A 21,784-nucleotide genomic window follows, 5' to 3' on the forward strand; every position below is an offset into this window, starting at 1 on the left:
TAATTCATACAAAATTTGCAGTAAATAAAAAATAAAACAAAATAAAATAAAAAGGTGTTATATGGCAGTATGGCATGCCAGGGTGCCTGTCAGGTAGAGAGGCTCTAAGATCGATGAAGATTCAGATCTCAGACTCTCAGATGAAAGTAAAACTCACTACTGCTCACAGATGCTTCATCTCTGTTCATGTTTCACATTTTGCAAAGCCCTCCAGTGGGTCGAATTGGATCCTTTGTTCAGCCAGGTCTGGCTCCCTGGCCTTATGTTTAACATCTCTGCCCTATTTCACGTTTCAGCATTAGTATATTATTCAAGGAAACTGCTGAGGGGTTTAAAGCAGCAATACATTTTAATATAACTATTTCCAACGCAGCGTTTTATTATTTATGTGACACATTTAAACGTTCTCTTTTTTGCTCTTAAAACGAGACAAACTTAACCCCTCTGACACCCAGATGTCTATTTATAAAGCTGGATCACCCTCCCACCCATCACTCTTACCGGTCCGGCATTACGTCATTGGGACACACAGTTTGTGTGCACACTGGGAAATTTGAGGCGAATCATGCGTCTGCAGGAAACACCGGTCAGACTGCCTTTTGTCTGCATATGATCCGCTTTTGGTTTATAGCCTCTAAACACATAAAAGCAGCAGAGGGGCAAAAACACACAGCAGGCTGATAGGCGGGACTTCCTCCTGGCATAACTCAGCTAGTCGGGCTGTTTATCTCGTCGTGCAGCGCAGGGATCGAGCCAGTGCAGGATCTGATAACAAGGTAAGCCCGTTGACAGCAGCGGGGTTTGGCGTGTTTCTCAGTTTGTGCATGTAGTCTGCCTCGTTGTCGCTCCATCCGCTGCACTCGTGTAAATTGCACTCGTTGCTGTGCGTGGTTATTGTTGCAATCAGAACTGCGCGTTTTTTTTTAGCTGTTAGCAATGCAGCACAAAGGCTAAAACACGGGATCTGTTATAATGTAGCGGACTGTCGGGAGGTTCACTTTAATTCGTCTGGATGTGAGTGTCTCTCTGATGTGTCGCCGTTGTGATATCCTCAGCTCGCCACATTTCCAATGACATCTTTGCTGTCATGAACTGAAATATCTAAATGTCGTTTTTATTATTATTTTATCATTTACGTTGTTATTTAAATCAATTTTCTCAATTAATTTCTGCATTGTTTTCATAACCAGCTTAGTGTAATGTATACATATATTTTTTATAATTTGTTTAATTAAGCCATTAGTTTTATTATTATTAATTAGTGATGCAAGTTCCAAGGAGGCATTTTCAGCTGTTTGTTTGATTCGGCCAAAAGTTCAAAACCCAGAGATCTGTTATTATGTAGAACAGCCCTCACATGTGCAAATGTGTGTTTCTTTTGCGTGATTGATTTCCTAACTTTACTCTACTAATATTTTAATATATAAATCTGGGTAATCAGTAAATGTTGCCTTTGCATTCGTAAACTTTACGGGGCTCAGCCCCTTAAGGGTTAGGGTAATTATCATAATGTCATGCATAGAGTGCGTTGCAGTTAATATTAATGTCACCGTTCAACCCATGTTCATTGACATGAATCCTGTTAAATGCTGATATTTATATCAATTAATATGTTCTATTTAGAATGTGAAATTGTGGACAAAGCAGAAGTTACCTCAGCTTTGTAACTTTTCTTGACTTGCCTTCATGTCCACTCTAACCTGTTTTATTTTGCTCTCTGCTGTCTTCATCCAACGCTTTCTCCTTCTCACCTTCCCCATCCACCTCTCAGTCTTTGTGTTGTCACCAAAAAGTAAATGGAACAGTGAAGCTGAATTTATCATCCAATAAAAAGCTGATTTACGTCACGTTACAACAATATTCTAATTAAATACTTGCTGCCACTGGCTGTTGACAGTCAACACTCTTCTGACGAGCTCTCTGGAGCTCTGCTGTACTGTAAACAAACAATGAGACTCAATTCAACCAGAACAGGAAACTAATAAAGCAGATCAGCTACGTGGTTGGCAAATAGCGGCTTATTGCTTAGAAAGCTGAAATTAGTTAATAAATCAGGTGGTCTAGCCTCCAGTAGCTAATGTTTTTGATGCTGTTTAGAGAAGAAATATGCATAGGCAAACAATTTTCACATCACAGCAGTGACCCTTCATTACTGGAACAATTTGAACTTTCCCTTGTTAATGTTTCATTTGCATATGAAATTACATCTTTGCCTTCTTTCAGCTGCAGCAACGCAAAATCTTAATTGTTAACAAAAAGCGACGCTGCAGCACCTCTGTGTGCGAACACTGGGCATTTAAACTGTTTTTAATGGTCACCTGTACTGTCTCCAATAGACAAGTTGAGAGGAAAAAATAAAATGCATACAGTCATTAAGGAAGGTAAAATGATGCCCTCAATGTTTTTGAACATTTTCACAAACTAGCTCACAGCTTCTTGTAAAAAAACAAATGTCTGTGTAGGCTTGTATCAGAAAACCTATAATGGAATATGGATATGTCTGTGATTGGTTAGTATCCAATCTAATCTGTCAGGCTTTAGTTGAAACCACACGTAGTTCCTCCAAAACTAGATTAGCAGACGGTACTTTTATATTGATGAGGAAGTGCACTAGATGAATAAAACAGTAAGTGCAGCTGATCAGATAATGTTGGAAGTTGGGTCTGCATTATCATACGATTTTCTAACTTTGTATGGATTAAATAATTTATCTATGATTTCAGTAAAAACCATAGATAATCATAGATTAATAACAGGTTATAGACTTAGAGGGGTTAAATGCTGGCTGTAGTCATTAATGTGTTGTTTTTTCGTAGGCTGTTTCGTCAGACTGCACACTATGCTCTGCTACTTGTTGCGAAGAGGCCACAGTCCTCTGCTCTGCCTCTGGGCCCTGCTTCTGCCTCTGGCATCCCTCGATCGCCCAAGCCACCGTGGAAGTAGGGACTACCTTGTAACGGAGCGGCCCAAGCTGCTGCTCGTGTCCTTTGACGGCTTCCGTTGGGACTACATTGACCGTGTTCCAACGCCTAACTTCCGCAGCATCATGGACACAGGGGTGAAAGTGGAGTTTGTGGAGAATGCTTACATCACCAAAACCTTCACTAATCATTACAGCTTAGTGACGGGGCTTTATGCCGAGACGCATGGCATTGTGGCTAATGAGATGTACGACCCTGTTCTGAACCGGTCCTTCTCCATGGAGACGGACAGTGTTTATGATTCACGGTGGTGGGAGGAGGCTGTGCCCATCTGGGTGACCATCCAGAAAGCTGGAGGACGGAGCGGGGCAGCGATGTGGCCCGGGTCTGATGTCAAAATCCACAACATGTACCCTACTCAGTACCTCCCCTACAACGCCTCAGTCTCCTTTGAAACCAGAGTGGAACGGATTATTGAGTGGTTCTCTGCACCAGAAGCTGAGGCGGTGGACTTTGGAGTTCTGTACTGGGAGGAGCCTGACGAGAGCGGGCACAACCTTGGACCTCAGAGTTCCTTAATGGACGTAGTCATCGCGTGGATTGATGAGAAGCTCGGCTTCCTTATAAACAAGCTAAAGGAGGCAGGGTTGTATGACAGAGTGAACCTCATAGTGACCAGTGACCATGGGATGGCTCAGCTTTCTCCTGAGAAGATCATAGAACTGGATGAGTACGTGAGCAGAGACCTGTACACCTGGGTGGATAAGAGTCCAGTGGTGGGAATCCTGCCCAACGAAGGTATAAACCGTAATGTTTTTGGAAATTCATTCACTTTCCTCTTCACCACCATCATGCTTGTATATTAAATATGAAGCTGCAGCTGTAAATGAACTTTATCTGGCCAAAAAAGGGAAAGTGGATGTGCAGGACTGACCTAAACATTATCAGTTTAGTTAACAGTTCATACCACAGACAATCCTCCATGATGACCAAGGTTTACATCACAAACTTAATTTTTATTAAATTTGATCCAAAACCAGTGACTGAGCCATTTTCCCCCATAGACTTCTACAGGACTGGAAGTGATCGCCATCTGGTGGCCTTCATATAGAATGGAGGCTTAAGGCATTTCTGCACTTGCTCAATTTTTCTGACCTAGAAACTATAGTCATCTTATATTCATCCTGTCTGTAACTGTAGGCTATGTCCATCTTTTATATACAGTTGCTGCTTTTCAGTTAATCTCTAAAGTATTGAACTTTTGTTCTTCATGAGCCGCCGTTCATAAATCAGAATTTGCAGCCTCTATAAAGATTTTCTGCTACCGCTCGTTATGTGTCCTTCAGGGAAACTCGACGAGGTGTATAATCTGCTGGTGGATGCAAACCCGAACATGGTGGTGTACAAGAAGGAGGAGATTCCCCAGCACTACCATTATCAGCACAACACAAGGATCATGCCCATCGTCATAGAGGCCAAAGAAGGCTGGACCATCATGCAGAACAGGACCGGACCCTTCATGCGTACGTTTTCGCACATCACAAAGCTCTGCTGAGTCGTTACTGTGCACATTAAACAGGTTTTGTCAGTTTGTTTTAGCAGCAGCCTTTTTTCTGCTCTAATAATAGCTTCACAGAAGGTTTATTTCAGTCACTGAACCAGCGCTTGGTTTAGAGCAGCTGTAATTAACAAAGAAAGCTGGATATGCTTTCCCTTAGGACCAGCAAGAGTGTGTTTGAGTTAAAAAGTGTGTGTGTGTGTGTGTGTGTATGGATGGGTTTGGAGGCTTTTATTGCATTAACTCTAAGTGCAATCATTTTTTCCTAATACAAAACCTACTGAGCATCACCTCCTCAGATTAGAGCGTTCAGACCCATGTGTCATGGAGGCAGAGTGTCTTTTCACCAGCTAATGTCACTGCTTAATTCCTCCTCGCTGCTTGAAGGCTTGTTAATGAGTGAAATGACCAGGTGGAGCCTGCGGCTGGAAAGAAAACTAGCAGACTTTCAGTCTTCAGGGACAAAGCGATGTGAGACTGCTTAGATACACATGTGTGTATTATGATGCTTTCCTGCTATAACAAAGTTTTTGAGAGGGAGCGATATGCATTCATGACTAAAACATGTCTCTTCCCGTGCAGCAGTGGCCCCTTCTGTTTCTCAGTGCATCACAGAGCGCTGCGGAGTAATGCAATACAAATAACACTGCAGCTCCACAAACCCAGTCATTCTTCTTTGTTTACATCAATTGAAAGAAAATGTGCTCTGCGTTTCTTGGTATTCCATTATATGTCTGTCTCTATTTATTTGGCATTTGCCTTTATTAGATACTGCAGCGGGAGACATTTTATACATCCATATTTAGTTGCTAGCAGCATTCCGCCGGCTGATTGCTGCACTTCTGTGCTCATTCCTTGCGACATCGATCAGTGGAATGGGATTACAGCACTGGTAGAATTGCTGATGTTCTTGCATGCGCGCGCACGTGTGTGTAGTTGTGCATGTTTACAAAACAAAAATATAGAGGAAAGAAATGTCGACCAGGCAACGTTGGGGATCGGAAATCTCCGCGGGGTATCTTTAAGGTAAGATTTATGGCAGACCCTGGACCTGCTCGAATGGCCGTTAAACCCTCTGAAGCTGCCGTCGCAGCAGCGCTGATAGAGTGTATTGATTTTTACTCACAGCGCGCTGAGAGAATCACGTCAGATCTTCTGGATGTAATAGCACTGATAAATTTGAGGAGCGGCTGTTAGCCTGTCTAAGCTTTCATGTAAGGTCTTTGTGTTTTGTGATTTCATTTTCAGTTTTTGTTTGGGCTGCGCTGTGATTGATTTAGCCTTATCCCGTCTGCTGAGGCAAGTCGTTTTGGCAGTAAATCATCAGGTAGAGCTGCGGCGCCAGGTCCCATAAATCTGGAAACAAAACGAGCGGTCTGTGATTTATGGGATGTGAAAACCAGATATAGATGTATAAAAGGTCTATTAGCAACAGAATAATAATTTACATCAAAGATTTCCACCTTCTTATGCAAATGTTTTTGTCTTTTTTTCATCTCCAGTGGGAAACCATGGCTATAACAACAGCTTACGTAGCATGCAGCCTGTGTTCGTGGCTCGTGGGCCGGCCTTTCGTGAGAATTACGTCAAATCCTCCATGCGCTCCGTTGACCTTTACCCTCTCATGTGCCACATCCTGTCCATCCGCCCTATGCCGAACAACGGCTCCCTCTCGAATGTTCAGGACCTCCTGTCCATAGAGCCCACTGTGACCACGCCGGTCCCGCCTCACCCTCCCGTTCCCCCTCCGGGCACCGGGTACTCCTGCGCCCCCATCGTGGGCTCGTTCCTCGGTGTGGTTTTGGTGCTGGGCTTCCTAGTGGTCTACGTCATACTAGTGACACTCAAACAGCGGCCCTCGAGAAAACACAGGAGCTGGGAGATGTCGCAGCCTTTACTGCAAGAGGATTTGCACCTGTAGCTTGAGAGTGGAAAGAGAGGCAGACGTAAAAGAAGAGGAGGTATTCCTCCTCCCAAGGTACTCCCACATCCAGAAGCATCCCCTGAATGCCTCCCTTACATCACTAAATGCCGTTGTGCTGCTCTTGTTATTCACTGAAGATAAAGGAAATGTACCCTCCCACTCGTGCGTAGGGGTACGTCTGGTGTAAGGGAAACGTCCCGGGCGTGCTTCTGGTTTGGGTTTATTCAGAATAATTGGTTTCTTAGTGGCTTTGCTTTGATTGTGAATTCTACCTAATAGCGTCTAACATTTTCATTGTCACTTTATGAGTAAAGATACAAAAGTATACGTGAAGTTTGAGCCTGTGATTGTAAAAGGGTGAGCTTTTGGTGGCCAAGCCTGTGACACGGATGATATCGAGGTATCAGTATGCTCAAATCCCACTAAAGCTGTTCTTTTCCAAGGTGGGGTGTAAAAATCTTGTAATGGTGCGTACCTTCAGACAATCTTACCTTGTTGGAATTTATAATGTAACACTCATTAGCTTGTTGGGAAGCTGTGCTCTGAGCACTGAATAAGATGTTACTTTGAACTACAAATGCTGTGATTAATCTAAAGTATTCCAAACTGTTCGTTTTAAGCACTTGACTGTGGTCAGTGTTACTTCTGAATGTTAACTGGAACCACTAAAGTCTCACTCTTCGTGCCAAGCTACTGCTCATACGTGTAGGTCATTCCATGAGCTAATCACTTCAGTAGTCAGTTACCATTTGCCTTTGAACTTAACCGAGAACATCTCTCGAACGTGTGCAGTTGTTTGTGCGTCTGTCCTTTTTTTGTGTGTGTCAGGAGGGCTTTTTTTTTCTTCCAGTGTAAGATGATTGTGTAGTGCCCTTCCATTCATATGTCTGCTGTCATTACCATGGTCATTTGTTGGTGAAATGTGAAGTGCAATTGCTATTGGTCAGTATTTGTGTTAGGAGTTTTAAGGGTTCTGTTTGGTTGAGAAGACTATTTCGAGCATGACTTGCGAGAGCTGTTCCCATAATTTGCACTACAGGATTGAAATGAAACTGAATGAAGGGGCAGTAGCTGGAAGCTTCTAGGTCATGTATAATTTGCACTTCTAGTTTGTAGTTGCTGTTTGAAATGACGAAAAAAGATAGGTGCCTCTTGCTTAAAAGCTTTTTAAGTAGCATAATCGGAGAGAGAGGTAGAAGACTAGAATTATAATCTGCAGATTAAATACTATCATTTTTTTCCAGCGTCTTTTAAGAAAGAATTGGTTCAATTTCAATTTTCTCCTTTTTGCTTTTCGACGCACTGACTTTACCCGTGCCCGAAAATGACAGACATCACTGTGATATATACTTTTTACAAAATTTAAATTCATAAATTGAGAGCATTTATATGAAATTGTTAATTTTCTGAGAATTGTGTTGTTTTATGACGGAAAAGTGTTGTCTGATAATTTTCCCCTAACTTGTTGACAGAGAAGTGAAATGTATCCATGCTATATTCCAAAAACGATTTATTTGAAGTTTTTAAGAAAAGAAAGAATATTAGATGAAGCTGATCTCAGTTTGTTACTACCTTGGATTAAAATCGTGGATATTTAATATCATTTACAAATTAACTATCTTTGCCATATTGAAGCAAATAATGAGTCTTCTGGAAATAAAGGGACTAATGTGAAAATAACTGTTTGTTGATTATTATTATTATTATTATTTTTAACCCTTGTGTTCGAGGCCCAGATCTTTACATTTTTTCTCTTAGTCCACAAAAATTAAAATTTTGTAGTAATCTGTCATTCTTCAGAAATGCAGCTAAATATTGTAAAGTGTGATGCATTTAAGGAACAAAAAAATAAATAAGAGCAGCACGGTGGTTAGCACTGTTGCCGCACAGCAAGAGTTCAATTCCACCATCAGGCCAGGGTCTTTCTGTGTGGAGTTTGCATGTTCTCCCCGTGTTTGCGTGGGTTCCTTCCGGGTATTCTGGCTTCCTCCCACCGTCCAAAGACATGCAGCTTGTGGGGACAGGTTAATTGATTAATCCAAATTGCCCATAGGTGTGAATGTGAGCGTGAATGGTTGTCTGTCCCTGCGACAGACTGGCGACCTGTCCAGGGTGTACCCCGCCTCTCACCCTATGACAGCTGGGATCGGCTCCAGCGCCCCCTGCAACCCTGAAAAGGATAAGAGGAAGCGAATGGATTGGAAAAAAAAAAAAATCAGTCACTTAGTTGAACCATAAGATTCCCCTTTTTCAGACTGGAGTATAACTGTGCATGCAATCATGCCTACCTTTTCCATTTCTTTGAAAAAAATAGTGATGAGGACGGTTTTGTAATTTTAATAATTTGGAATTAAAAAAATATTCTCACCCTGCAAAGAACATCCACCAAAGGAAGCTCAGCAGTATCGTGATACCATCTTTTAACCTTTTAAAGTTGGGTTTTATTGTTCATCAATAACACAGATTCACCTCAGTAAGTAACACAGACTCTTTGCCTTAACAAAACTTCCTTCCTGTATTTTCCAATGGGTGAAGATAACATCTAATAGATGTCAAACTCATTTTATATCAAGGGGCACATACAGCACACTTTAATCCTAAGTGGGTAACCGGTGGAACTCCCCTTTCTGTCAGTATAAAGAGGTTTAATTACACATTTAATCCCTGAATGTAATAAAAAGACGACAGTATGTCTCAGTCATTCCACATGACAAAGAAATGCTGGTGCAGTAAATGAAAGACACGTGTCAGCATCACCGTTTGAGCTGAAACTGCAAGAAATAAATACAGAAAAACTGGAAAACTCATTAAAATACATTTGACTGTCTGAAATTTTAAGCCCTCTTTTCTGCACCCATCCAGTGGATGTGTGTTTCTAAGTTACTGGCCACAAACAAAGCTTGCACCTCTGTCATCTTATAATCATTACAGTACCCACTATCCCCCTCTTTTCTATCTTACTGTCAGCCGCAGGGTGGAGGAAACCTGGCAAGGTGCATTTACACAGATTTTACGTAAGCAAGTCTAGAAAATGCACAAGGGCTCTACAGCTTATCAACCTTGCAAAGGTCCCAGAAGATTAAGTCATCGTGTTCTGATTTAAAGTTCTGAAAGGTTTTCGGTGTTTATGTGCTGCTTTCTGTCCTTGCAAGCCATCACATTTAAAACCGGAATATCCGTGAAGGGGCACAGTGCTCCGCTTTTACGCTATCCACTCGTTAACTTGCAGGATCAAAGGTCTTTTATAAGTTATCACTGGAATTTGCTCAGTGCGCTCAGTCAGTGAGTCAGAGGCAGGCACACGGTGTGAAAACACTGACCACTCCAGCACTACTCCTCCACTTTCAACTTCAAGGTCTGCTGCCAGACATGGACAACATCTACGAAACACTAGATCACGAAGATGTGCCCGCAGGACGCGATCGCGTCGAGCCCAAATATGAGAACTCGGGTGAGGCGAGGGAGCAGCTGTACAGCGAGGTGCTGGTCCACAGGCCGTCTCAGGAGGAAGACCGCAGCTCCCCGGATTACATGGAGATCAGGGAAGGGGGCAAACACAGCGACTCCTCTTCTTCATCCAGCGACGACGAGGACGCTAAAGCGAGAAAGGAAAAAGTGGAGCCCCAGCCTGCGGTGGAAGTGGAGGCACAGGTGCAGGAGGTGAGCGGTGAGGCGCACAACGGATCCAGGCGCTCATCCTCCTCCTCAGATTCATCCGCCTCACCCGGAGATCCTTGCGACGACCCGCCGTTTCAGAGGAAGATCCAGGAAGAGGATAACGCCGAGGATGGGATGATGATGGCCTACAGCCGCCCTAAAACTGACCCCGAGCCGCAGGAGTCTGTCGACTACACACTTAAAACTCTGGAAAGTGTCTCTTTGGATGAAAGCAGCTCTGCGCCAGCTGATCCCAACCAGCCTAACATCGCCCTGTACATTAAGGTGAGACATATGTTATACTATATAAAAAGAGCTCTGCAGGGTTGATCCAGGCATCAACAATACACAGCCTCAGGGTTCAGCATGAGCCTTCAGGCGCGTGGAATTTCACTTCCTTGCACAAAAGAAGGCTCTGAGGCCAAGTAGAGCATCCTTTTGAAGAGACTCTCATCATTTGCTCCTGTGCATATTATATTATATTATATTAAATTATAGAAATGATAATTCACCTCATTAGACGTCCATGTGGTTACTAGTTAAGTCTAAATAGTTATATTTAAATATAAGTGTTACTAAGCTGTGTATATTTAGAACAATGCATGTTTAAAAGAATAGTGCATAAGCAGTGATTTCTTTGTATCCAAATCTTTGTGTGTGACTTTAATCACTCTGCTGTAATAATTAACTTGTTCGCGTTAAGGTCACAGGAACCAGGGGTGAACTCTACGCTTGAGCAAATCCGTCTGTGTGTTTTGTTGCTTTTTGGTGATACCTGCTCTGGTGAGTGTACTATCAGTTAATGCAGGGGTCACTTTGCTGATTAGGCTGCTGGCATCAAGTCAGTGAAAGTCATGAAATGGGTAATGGCAACAGGCTGTTTTGTTTTTTTATTTTATTTTAAAATTGCCTTGTCTCCCTGTAGCGTGAAGCATTGTTGGGTGAGACGGTGAATGAGTTTGATTCCAGCTGTGTTACATGTCATAATCTTCCTCGCCCACACGTTTCCTGTTTCCCTGTTTACTCCACCATAAAACCAAAAAGGTGATTATGACAAGGAGAATAGAAAACACCAGACAGCTTTTCAAGAATAATAATGTTTTGTCTTTAAAAAAAAAAACACATTTCAAGAACCCTACAAAAAAAATTGCATCTAGTTCAGAGTGCACAGTTTTTGTCTGAGCTGCTCCTTCTTCCTCGGTGAGCTGGAACGACATTGGCAGGATCTGAAAGCTCATCGCAGTCTACACACTTAACACACTCAGTGTACAAAACTACATTATATCACAATTATGATAAATATGCAGGATAGTTCACCCCCGAAGACCGTAGGAGACGACAGACGTGATAACATCCTCAGCCCCTTCAAGAAAAACACCCCACCCTCTATCCTTTATGTGTCTTTCCGTGGGTGCGTTTCCCAACAGTTTAATCATCAACAATGGCCATAAACTTAACACGAGCTCCATCATAAAAGTAGGAAGGTGAGTTATGAGGTCACGTCTCTGAGGGGAAAATTTAAAATGAAACCTCCACAGTCAGATAAAGTGGGCTGCCCTAGGCTATCAACAGTATCGCTAACATGCACTTTTACTGGCTCTGTCACTGTTTTTGTGCGATAAGACCTTTTCACATAACTGCAACTGTCCAAGACTCTTCAGCAGTTCTGGCTCGTGCGTATACGCTGTTCACACACTCCCTGTCACCTCAGTTCCGGAAAGAGACAATTCTCTGTAGCCGTTTGATGTTTATGGTGAATGATTAGCCCGGCGAGTCACTGATTTGAACTTCCCTTTGTTTCAAAGGGATCGAAACGCCAAGGCCATATCTTAGAAACCACTAATGGTCCCATTATTATTGATTTAAATTACTGATTTAGAAATCCATGACAAGAAAAGAAGACATTCTGGTCGATACTTTTACTCGAGTTAGATTAAAAACTGTACAGTTTCTGTGACTGCACACTAAATGTAAGGCTGGAAAAAAGGGGAAACCGTTAGTGTGATTCAGCACTAACCTCCTTTGTCCATGTTTAAGTCCATTTGTTGAAAGAATTACAAGCTACAGGTGATAAGAGTCTTGGTGGTGGAAATTTGAAAAAATCTTCTCATCTAGACTTTATTATTATTATTCTTTTTTAAAATGAATATAAATCCAGTTGTGACATATTTTTGGTATCCTCAGCTCGTTATTATGGATAGTCCTCCCTCATTTTGGTGCTGTTCACTCAGTAACTTTGCAAATAAACTAACTAAGACCTAAAATAACACATTCAGACACTGTTCAAGATTTTCCATCCTGAACTCTGATAATGAGCACCTTCTTCCTCTGCAGCTCCCTTTTAATTGGTTTGTGCTGCAAGTTGGTACACCAGCCAGGAGAGGGAGCTGCTCTATAAATAGAAACAGTTAAAACGTTTCTCTCCAGCTGAGCCATCTGTCTCCTCTTTGCTGTTTTCATCAAACTTTCTTTCTCGGATCTATCTCTCATAAGCCACACACACACACAAACACACACACTACTCAGTTTCCATGTGTCAAATGTACCTGCTTTTTTTTAAAATTATTTTTGTGGCCTCTTTCTGCAAACAAATGCAAATTTTTGCCTTAAAACCGCAGCCGTGCATCAATAATTTAGAGAGGAATCTTCTCTAGTCTGCTGCTGGTGATCAAATATAACCTGCCAGAGTCAAACACATGTGAACATGAATTAAATATAAATGCTGCTGCACAACTACTCGGTAAGTGATGGACTGACAGCCTCAGAAACTCAAAGTGACGCAAATAGTGTCCCATTTTTGGCAATGTTGTCAGATGGGGAGAATATATTATTGATGGTTTGGGTGTTCAGGAAGTGTTTCATCAGTTTGGCAAAAAATAATACAATAAAACATTTAATAGTGGAAAATATTGAAAAATAAGAATGTGTCAGCTGTGGGGCAGAGAGATAAGGGAGTAAGTGCTGCCTGTGATGCGATTTTGATGTCAGGTTTGGTTGCAGTGGTGGGAAGAGAGACACGGGGCTCCACCCCCTCTGCTATAGACTGACACCTGTTTTCCACTTTGTGTCAGTGACATCTAATGCTGCCCTCCATCTGTGTCTAAATCAGAGCACAGGGCTGTGACTATCACCTGGACTGACTTTCAGCCTCACCCAGGAGACACAAACGGAGCAGAAAACTGCCTTTACAGCTGCAAACGGTGGTGAAGGTGAAGGGAACAGAACTTCCTTAGGTGTGAGAGAGGATAACCTCAGAGAAGATAAAAGTTTCTCCTCCTTTTTTTTTTGTCTTTCCAGAAGATGTAGAGCTCCAAGGATAAAAAAGGACACATAGTTTAAAAAAAGTAAAAGAAAAAGGAATCATGTCTGATGAAGACAGAGACCCTGATATTGAACTTTTTGTAAAGGTAAGATAGACACAAAACTATGGCTGCAGTGAAGGTTTTGATAACATTTGAGGGACCAAGTATTGCCTGAATTTCTCAAATGAGCATCGCTGCGTGTTATGGAGCAGTTGCGTAACCCAATAGCGGAGGTAGAGTTACAGCAGCACCAGCAAGCACCCCGACCCAGGATGGTTGTGACAGTGATACCGAAGCTGCTTGTTGATGGTGAGAAGCTCACATCAGGCCATGCAGTGGTACTGTTACTTCAGTCCACACTTTTTCAGGGAGGACTGTGCTATGCAATCAGTCTCGAGAATCTGTCTAATGTCTCAGATGTAAAACAGACATTGCATTCCTGAGTTGAAATCTGCAGTATTCAGCAGCAGCAAAGATGTTGGTAGAAACATGACTTCTAGGGGATGAACAACTTTTATGATCTTTGTTTTTTGGGGGCAAACTTTTAAAGTACCTTATAATGCTATACCTGAAGTTTCTATGTTCCAGTAACAAATGAAAATGAACGTTAACGCAGACAACTACCCAAATACATCTCTGGAAGAATTTCAAGTGGTGAGGCTTGCTTGTTCAAGGACCTTTCAAAAAGATGTTTTATATAAGATAGCATGTAGGGTGGAAACTTTGAAACAGGTAATAATAAAGTGGAAAAAAAATGACAACAGTTTGAAGGTGGTACCATCAGTGGACACAGCAGTGGTGTTTTGTTCTCTATAAAAAGCTTTACTTCAGGTCCGCTGAGGAATCACACAGGCAGATGGATACACCTGAGGCAGGTGGAAAAGCTAACGTGCTGCCTGGATGCACAGTTCTAATTAGCTGGTGAGAAGTCTGACTTTCTGCAGGCACTTCGGAGGTCAACTAATTAACTTTTAGGCCTTTATCTTTGATTTAGTTTCTAAACTGTCATTTTCTTTCAATAAATCCTAATTAAACACAAACTGTATTAATATATATAGAGAGTGACTACAATCCTAATATAATAATTTATTCATCGTGCTACGATCTACATGGATCTGATGGCTGGAGAACTATCATGCTCCACCCCACATACAGGAATTAGCCTATAAACGGTGACTATCGGGGGTTATAGGAGTCTTACGTGCACCAGAGGGATCAATCTTAGCAGTTTTAATCTTCGTATGCCTTTTAGAAATTACAGTATTATTCTGTGAATGACTGTAGTATCAATGTTTTCAGTTAATATGTCAGAACCCCATTTATGAATTCTTTGTTAAAAAGCAGGCTTAGGCAAACTAAGGACGCCAAAACCCAGTTATAGTTATAGCATAACACAGCATGTGATGGATCGTATGACGTGAGAGCCCCCAACAGTCATCATCTGATCACTCAGCAGCTCCATGCTCTCACGTTCCTCGGGCCTAGTGGTCTAGCTGTGTGTGGCAGCTTTTGTGCTCTGTGTTCTAGATGTTGATTGGCGATTATTTGAGGCCAGTGTATTGTGTTACCACCATGCGACTGAGCCTGGCCATAACAATACACAGACAGCACTGAGAGCATCAATGGCTGGCGTCCATACAGTTGGCTCAGCTACTTTGAGCCTGACGGCCCTTTTATTTCTGGTCTTTGCTAGGAGCTGTTTACTGATGATGGACGTCTGTGGTGAATGTCAAAATATTTTTTAACGTCGTTGCAGTAACTTCTTTTTTTGAAGGGATTATTTGTGTGTCCAATTATTTGTTATACTGGCCATTCAAAGGTTTTAGTGACATAAATAGTGAAATAGCATGCAATGAAGTTCATCTGCCGTTCTAATAACTTTAATGTGGTCAATGGTCACACTTGTCATGTAATGACCGGGACGTCATTGCACTCACATATTTGTTATGTGTTGTGGGCTTGTGTGCGTCTGCAGGTCTGCAGGTCGAACGCTGCTCTCTGTGCCCCAGGGGCCAATGAACCTGCTTATCAGAATCACCATGTATAATTCAGAAGGTTCACTGGATCAGATGTCACCGTTTGTGCTCCTCTGAGTATCCGTGCATGCCGACACATAATATCAGTGCATGTACACAAGCATATGATAGGAAGGAAGTGATTCTGTGTAGCTTTGTCTTCATCAGAAAATAAATAAATAAAAATACAACGTTTAAAGAGAAAAGCAGTGAACAGGTGAATCAAATCAAACCCGTTACCTGATTTAAATGTGGCCTAGCTCATGTTCGACAGCACATTCTCTCCCATATCAGGACAATGTGCCCTGCTACTTTTTAGATCTTTCGGTGGATGTCCTCTTGCATTCGTGTCTCTACTATGCACGTTGTGGTGGTGCGTTAGGACCACATAAACCTCCTGCATTTCTCTGTACGGGTAGATGATGGAACCCTGGCACATTATGCCCATTTTAACTCGTTCATTCAGTATCATCTTCTCATACACATCTGTGCTGCTGCAATCTGCATGGCTGCTATTTCTAGATTACTATGCAGAAGTTTTCGTCAGGCTCCACTTGCACTTGTGCCTCAGCAGTGCACATTGAATCTCCTCTAGTGTGTCGAAACAGTGATTATTCAGCTTGATCTTTATTTACAGGAAGTGAGCAAAGCGGTAGGTATCTCAGTCTAGTGTGTCGTCCAGGTAGTGAAGAAAATTGTGTTGGAGCAGACAGAAAATTTCCTGTGCTGTCTGTGCACTCTGAGCAGGCATGAGACAACTTGCTGACAAGCACCGCAGTTCATCCTCCAAACATGTTTTGCGCCAGTTTGAGACAGAAGTTGATTTGAGATCTGTGGTGAAACTGCAGAGCACACAGTTTAAGTGGTCAGAAGGGGACTTCCAGGGAGCAAACTAAAAATAGCACACGTGGCTGAGAACATGACCTTGAACGTGAGAATGGCCAAGAGTAAATCAGGCCAGGTTTTTAACTTTTAAGGACCTTCTCTCAGAGCTTTTTGATCAAAGCACAAGCGTACTGTCAAAAATCAACAACCCTGGGCACTGTTGATACACTGCTCACAGGCACTCGTATGGTCAGCATCTGCAAAATAACAGCTACTTTAAATTCATCCAGTTCATTCAATTAATTTGTCATGAATAGTGGCCATCTCAAGACCCTATCATTAAAAATATTAGGGTGTGAAACAGCAATCCCCTGTGAGCAAACACCCACTGACAGTGGGGAGGAAAAACCTCTGACTTAACCAGACTGAAGGAGGTGCCTGGAGCCACGCGGCACGAGTGGGTGGGTTACGGTTGGGAACAACACAACAGACAATCCAGAGAGAAATACTAAGTGCAAAAGTGCAGCTTCAGAAAACAGAGACGTGTGCAGAAAGGTACAGGGAGACAAAAACATAGACGACAGCACAGAGAAGACACGGTGTTAATGGCCTGTAATAAATGCATATACAGGAAGAGAGGAAAGGAGATCCAGTAAGTGTATACTGCACTGACTGTGTAAATACTGACGTTATCGAACCTACTGTAAAAGTTTAAGTATTGTTACTTAAACTTAAGTGCACTGGTAATAATTAGCCAGTCATGTCTTACATAATTATTGAAATTATCACTGGTTATTTTTCTTCTAAGTGTTCAAAGTGGTTATATCTGATAGCTGTTATGTATTAATATAATAAAAAAGAAACAGGATGTTTCCTTCACCGTGGGCATTTTTTTGGCCTTCAGACAATAATTCTGATTGCTACAAGTATGCAGTTCACATCAGATAATAACACGTGCACAGACGGTAGGTTTAGTTTGACTCTGTCCTCATCACGAATCTGTCACAATGACCTATTTATGTGTGCTTATGTAATGTTATATGTTACTTATTGGAACAACTATATCAGGTAAAGAGTGAGTTAACACTTATCGCTTAAGATAACAGGAGACTTATCCCTGTTAGTAGCAAGGTTGTTACATTGTTACCAAAGGGTCATGTACTTGCTTCCCACAGCTGAATTAGAGAAACAAGATGTAAGTCTTTTCATCCTTTGTCTGCTTCCAGGCGGGCAGCGATGGAGAAAGCATCGGCAACTGTCCCTTCTCTCAGCGCCTCTTCATGATCCTCTGGCTCAAAGGAGTCATGTTCAACGTCACGACCGTCGACCTCAAGAGGTGAGGTTACAAAAAGCCAAGTTTGCAAACATGAAAACAAAACGTGCTAACGTCGCCCCTCACGACATTCTGCTTTCTCCGCGTGTGTCTTCTGCAGGAAGCCGGCAGATCTGCACAACCTGGCTCCAGGGACGCACCCTCCTTTCCTGACCTTCGAAGGAGAGGTCAAGACAGACATCAACAAGATTGAAGAGTTTCTTGAGGAGACACTCTGTCCTCCAAAGTAATTCAACTAGAGGGTTTTTCATAACAGAGTATCAGATTATACCACCAACTACACACATCCTGGTTTGGCTGGATTTATTTCACTTCAGCAGCATTGCTGAAAGAACAGGAAACTCTTTAGTCCAGTAAAAGAGTGCTGGATCTGATGAAGGCTGACGTTAACAGAGATTACTGTTTATAGCTGCTGCAAATCTATTTTGAGTTGATATACAGTATAATGTAAGTGTCCCAGGTATGTGTTTTTGCACTTTTAATTCCTAAATGCAAAATCTTTAACACTCTACATCCAAAGCTTTATTGACAAAATCTGATTGGGGTAATTTTAGTAAAAGAGCCTAAGAGGGTTCTTGTTGTTGTTATTCCAGTAAAAATGACCAGAGTCAGCGTGTGAGCGTTTGCAGAGAAAAATGTCAGATTAACTAAATCTTTATTTTATTGCCTGTAAAGTTTTTTACATTATAAACCGACCTCAGTGTGAGAAGCTCAAGGGGCGAGTAGCCAGCTTGGTGAGAGTGTGTAACATGTTTGGAGTGTGAGCTGAGTTTCAGCCCAGGTGTTAATGCTATCCAGATGGTTTGGTCTGCCTGGGTCTCTGACTGCCTCTCCTGCCCCTGTCCCCCCATCCACTCAGGTATCCCAGACTGGCTGCCAAGCACAGAGAGTCCAATACAGCTGGAAACGACATCTTTGCCAAGTTCTCAGCCTACATCAAGAACACCAAACCAGAAGCCAACGCTGGTGGGCTGCTTATTTCATGCCATTTACATTCACACATGTACATGTGCAACGGAACAAGATGAAATCATGCGGGAGTGATTCATCAAATCCTCCACTAGGTGGTAGCAGAGTCCACTTTTTAGGCATGAGCTCATGCCGTTTGCTTTGCTGCCACCTAGTGAGGTTAGCGCCACACGTGTTCCGTCACCTTTTAAAGGTGTTGTATCTGTGCGTTTTAGCTCTAGAGAAAGGTTTAACCAAAGCCCTGAAGAAGCTGGATGACTACCTTAACAACCCATTGCCAGATGAGATCGATGCAAACAGCATGGAGGAGGAGAAGGGCTCCAACCGATGCTTCCTGGATGGGAACGAGTTCACTCTGGCAGACTGCAACCTCCTGCCCAAACTCTACATAGTGAAGGTAAAGAAATATGGCATGAGAGGAAAATTATTGAGGGGCAGTAATTAGTGGTGGTGATTCTACAGCTGCGTTGCCCTTCAACAATCATTCTCTACCGGCCCCTTATTATTCTCAGATGAGATTTTCATATCGGTACTTTGAGCAATCCAGATCCTATTATCTGTTAAAGTTAGACGTGTGTTTTTCCAAGTAACCTTTAAAGCACACACCAGTTTATCCAAGTTCAAACCACCTTATGAGGTCGGTTTCTGCAATATTGGACTTTGTTAAAAAGTTTCATACATTTTCACGGGCTAAACAAGTTTTCCAGTCTACAGTAAGGTTCACAGAAGTTGTCATATCAAGCTGTTCCTCTATTAAAGCCGGTGATAAATAAACACTTTGATATATCAAAACCAGATTTAGTACATGGATTTTGATAATGAATTCAGTGTTTTGCTGCATTTGAGTAATAAAGGCTGTGGTAATAAACCTAATATGTGCTTGATGATGATGATGATGATGATGTGTTTGCCTTAAATTGGTGTCTGGTAACACCCGGGGAGGTCCCAAGCAGTATTACAGTTAACTAAAACGAAATGTCAACGTACATTATAGTTTAAGTTATAACAGAAACTAGAGACTATAAATAAATGAAAATTAACTGAAACAATGTGTATTTAAAAAGAAAGAAAGAATTGAAGTCAAATAAAACTATGCAGTCAAAAATCGTCAACAATATGGTCAAATCTGTCAACAGCCTGCCTGAGGGTGTCTACATGACTGCGAGCCAACTCCCTCCACAAATGTTGCATTTGTATTCAATTTTGTGCCACAGGAATACATGAATGATTTAAAAAAAAGACTAAAACTAACACTGGAACTAATAAAAACTAAACTAAAACAAGTAAATCTATTCTGGAAACCAGCAGGATCTGAAAAGAAAGTAAAAAGGAAAAAAGGAAAAGACTGAAAATGTCAAGCAACTCTGCCCCCAAGGTGTGTTTAAGTTAGGTTTGCTCTTGACTTTGTCTTCCACAGCCACAATTTTTAAAAATTAGATTTTTAGACTTTAAAAAATAGTTTTCTCTTTTCTTAATTAAGGGGAAAAAAACTATCTTGAATTTGTTATTTGGGGCATTTAGTATCCATATGTCAAATTATTAGTAGCTAAAGGTTATACTGCTAAATCCCATTTTTAGTCCAGGAGGACACAACAAAATGTAAGAACACAAATTCCCTTTAAAAGTTTTTTGTTTTAAACTAAAACTACAATTTTTAACAAGAGCAGGTCCTTTCTACGGTGGGTTAATATATCAGGCAGATAAGCATTCACCACTGGAGGAAAGTATCTAATGAATCTAACCGGCATGTCCTGCTCCTGCAGAGCTGACTTACTTAATGCTTCATTGGTTTTGCAGTGGAAGTGGTTCTGACTTACCTTTTGGATGCAGAGCACAGACGATATACAGAGTATTGCTGAAAGGCATTAATTCTTACATTCACGAGCTAAAAAAAAAGCATAAATGTTATTAGTTTTGTTTCAAAATGGCAAACTGGAACACCTCATCCAAAAAACATACCTCCTGGAAGGTGCTGAAGATATCAGCTCGAGTCTGAATGAACGGGGTAGTTTAGTTATCGCCTTGCATTCTCTCCTAGGTTGTTGCTAAGAAATACCGCAACTACGACATCCCAGCGGAAATGTCGGGGGTGTGGCGCTACCTGAACAACGCCTCCACGCGTGACGAGTTCACCAACACCTGTGCTGCTGACACTGAGATCGAGACCGCCTACAAAGACGTGGCGAGGAGACTGGCCAAGTAGCCTGACCTGAGCGCAAGGAAAAATAAACCGGCAACACACATCATAAAGAAAACATCCCCCATGAACGTAACACGCGACTGTCCTTTGTGAGATCCTCGTCTGTCATAATAAACAAGTCCGATGTCTTTGTTTCAGCTCCAGATGTGGATGGACTTTAGCTACTCGGTGCACAGTGTGTATGGTATTTCAATCACCTCGGCAGAGACACGGCAAAGCAGAAGTGGAGCAGAAGATAAATCAAACACATTTAACGTGATTCGCATTTCAAAGCCAGGTTCCAACGTTGCTGCTGTGAGACTTCTGACATAACTCTTTTCGCTCAAATGTGATTGTGTCTGTCTGTATTTATTCCTCATAACACAAAGCTCCCTTTCATACCTACTCTACCGCACGGCCAAACATTTTACTAGCTGCTGATGTCGAGGTCGTTCACTTTATTTATTCCCGAGCCCACATAAGTCTAGTCTGACTCCAGTGTTTATTATCGGGCTCTGGCTCCTGGGGAGACACCTTGATTCATCTATGATTGATGATTGATGCTAATTGTTTGCTGAATATGACTGTTCCACTCTGCAGTTTCATTTTCAGTTCATTACTGTGGGTGTTTCTGTAGTTTCTTTTTCTTTTCTAATGCTTCTGAAAATTTGATGTAAAGGCAAAAAATATATATATTATTCAAATATATGCTTGACAAAAAGAACAAATGTACCTAATATGGGCATTAAAAGTTTAGAACGAGGCTTGTTTCTGAACTGCTTGCATGCGTGAATGTCTTTCAAACCAATTCGGAGCCTTCGGAAATATGAAAACTCCACAGATACGTGGCTTTATTTGGAAGTATGAGAAATCCATGCCAATGTCACTGATGGATTCATTCTGAAAAATGTATTGCAGCCAGAGCTGGGACGTTTGTTTTGCCTCAAGCTATTAGTGTTCAGTCTCGAGTATTGATTTTGTCTTAAGTTACGCATGATATTATAAATGGAGAGAGTATTTATTTAGCAGCCCCAATCAGGCCTGATTAGCCAGAGCCATTAGTGCTGCGATGAAAAGCGTCTTCCAGGCCAGGTCCGCGAT

The 21,784-nt window shown here is 41.9% G+C and overlaps 3 protein-coding genes across 6 annotated transcripts in view; 2 read left to right on the top strand and 1 right to left on the bottom strand.

Moving 5' to 3' along the window:
* The window catches only part of hmgn3 (high mobility group nucleosomal binding domain 3), a 37,904-nt gene that overhangs the window by 14,236 nt on the left and 1,884 nt on the right, over positions 1-21,784 (bottom strand). The window lies entirely within an intron of this gene.
* Positions 520-8,083, top strand: enpp5 (ectonucleotide pyrophosphatase/phosphodiesterase 5). 2 transcript variants are annotated; one of them, XM_085246800.1, is made up of 4 exons: positions 520-776; positions 2,817-3,719; positions 4,268-4,444; positions 5,982-8,083. In XM_085246800.1, the coding sequence occupies exons 2-4, from the start codon at positions 2,840-2,842 to the stop codon at positions 6,398-6,400; spliced, it is 1,476 nt and encodes a 491-aa protein (XP_085102926.1). In that variant the 5' UTR covers positions 520-776; positions 2,817-2,839; the 3' UTR covers positions 6,401-8,083. The 2 variants fall into 2 exon arrangements, with proteins under 2 accessions (XP_085102926.1, XP_085102927.1); XM_085246801.1 differs by lacking the exon at positions 520-776 and adding an exon at positions 877-1,014.
* Positions 9,669-21,446, top strand: clic5b (CLIC family member 5b). 2 transcript variants are annotated; one of them, XM_085246802.1, is made up of 6 exons: positions 9,669-10,345; positions 17,429-17,538; positions 17,636-17,761; positions 18,395-18,501; positions 18,720-18,901; positions 20,543-21,446. In XM_085246802.1, the coding sequence occupies exons 1-6, from the start codon at positions 9,773-9,775 to the stop codon at positions 20,705-20,707; spliced, it is 1,263 nt and encodes a 420-aa protein (XP_085102928.1). In that variant the 5' UTR covers positions 9,669-9,772; the 3' UTR covers positions 20,708-21,446. The 2 variants fall into 2 exon arrangements, with proteins under 2 accessions (XP_085102928.1, XP_085102929.1); XM_085246803.1 differs by lacking the exon at positions 9,669-10,345 and adding an exon at positions 13,122-13,467.

Source organism: Mchenga conophoros, linkage group LG15 (assembly GCF_057382185.1).
Source record: "Mchenga conophoros isolate Kocher_MC1m ecotype Shallow Benthic linkage group LG15, M_conophoros_male_GT1.1, whole genome shotgun sequence".
Classification (NCBI taxonomy): domain Eukaryota; kingdom Metazoa; phylum Chordata; class Actinopteri; order Cichliformes; family Cichlidae; genus Mchenga; species Mchenga conophoros.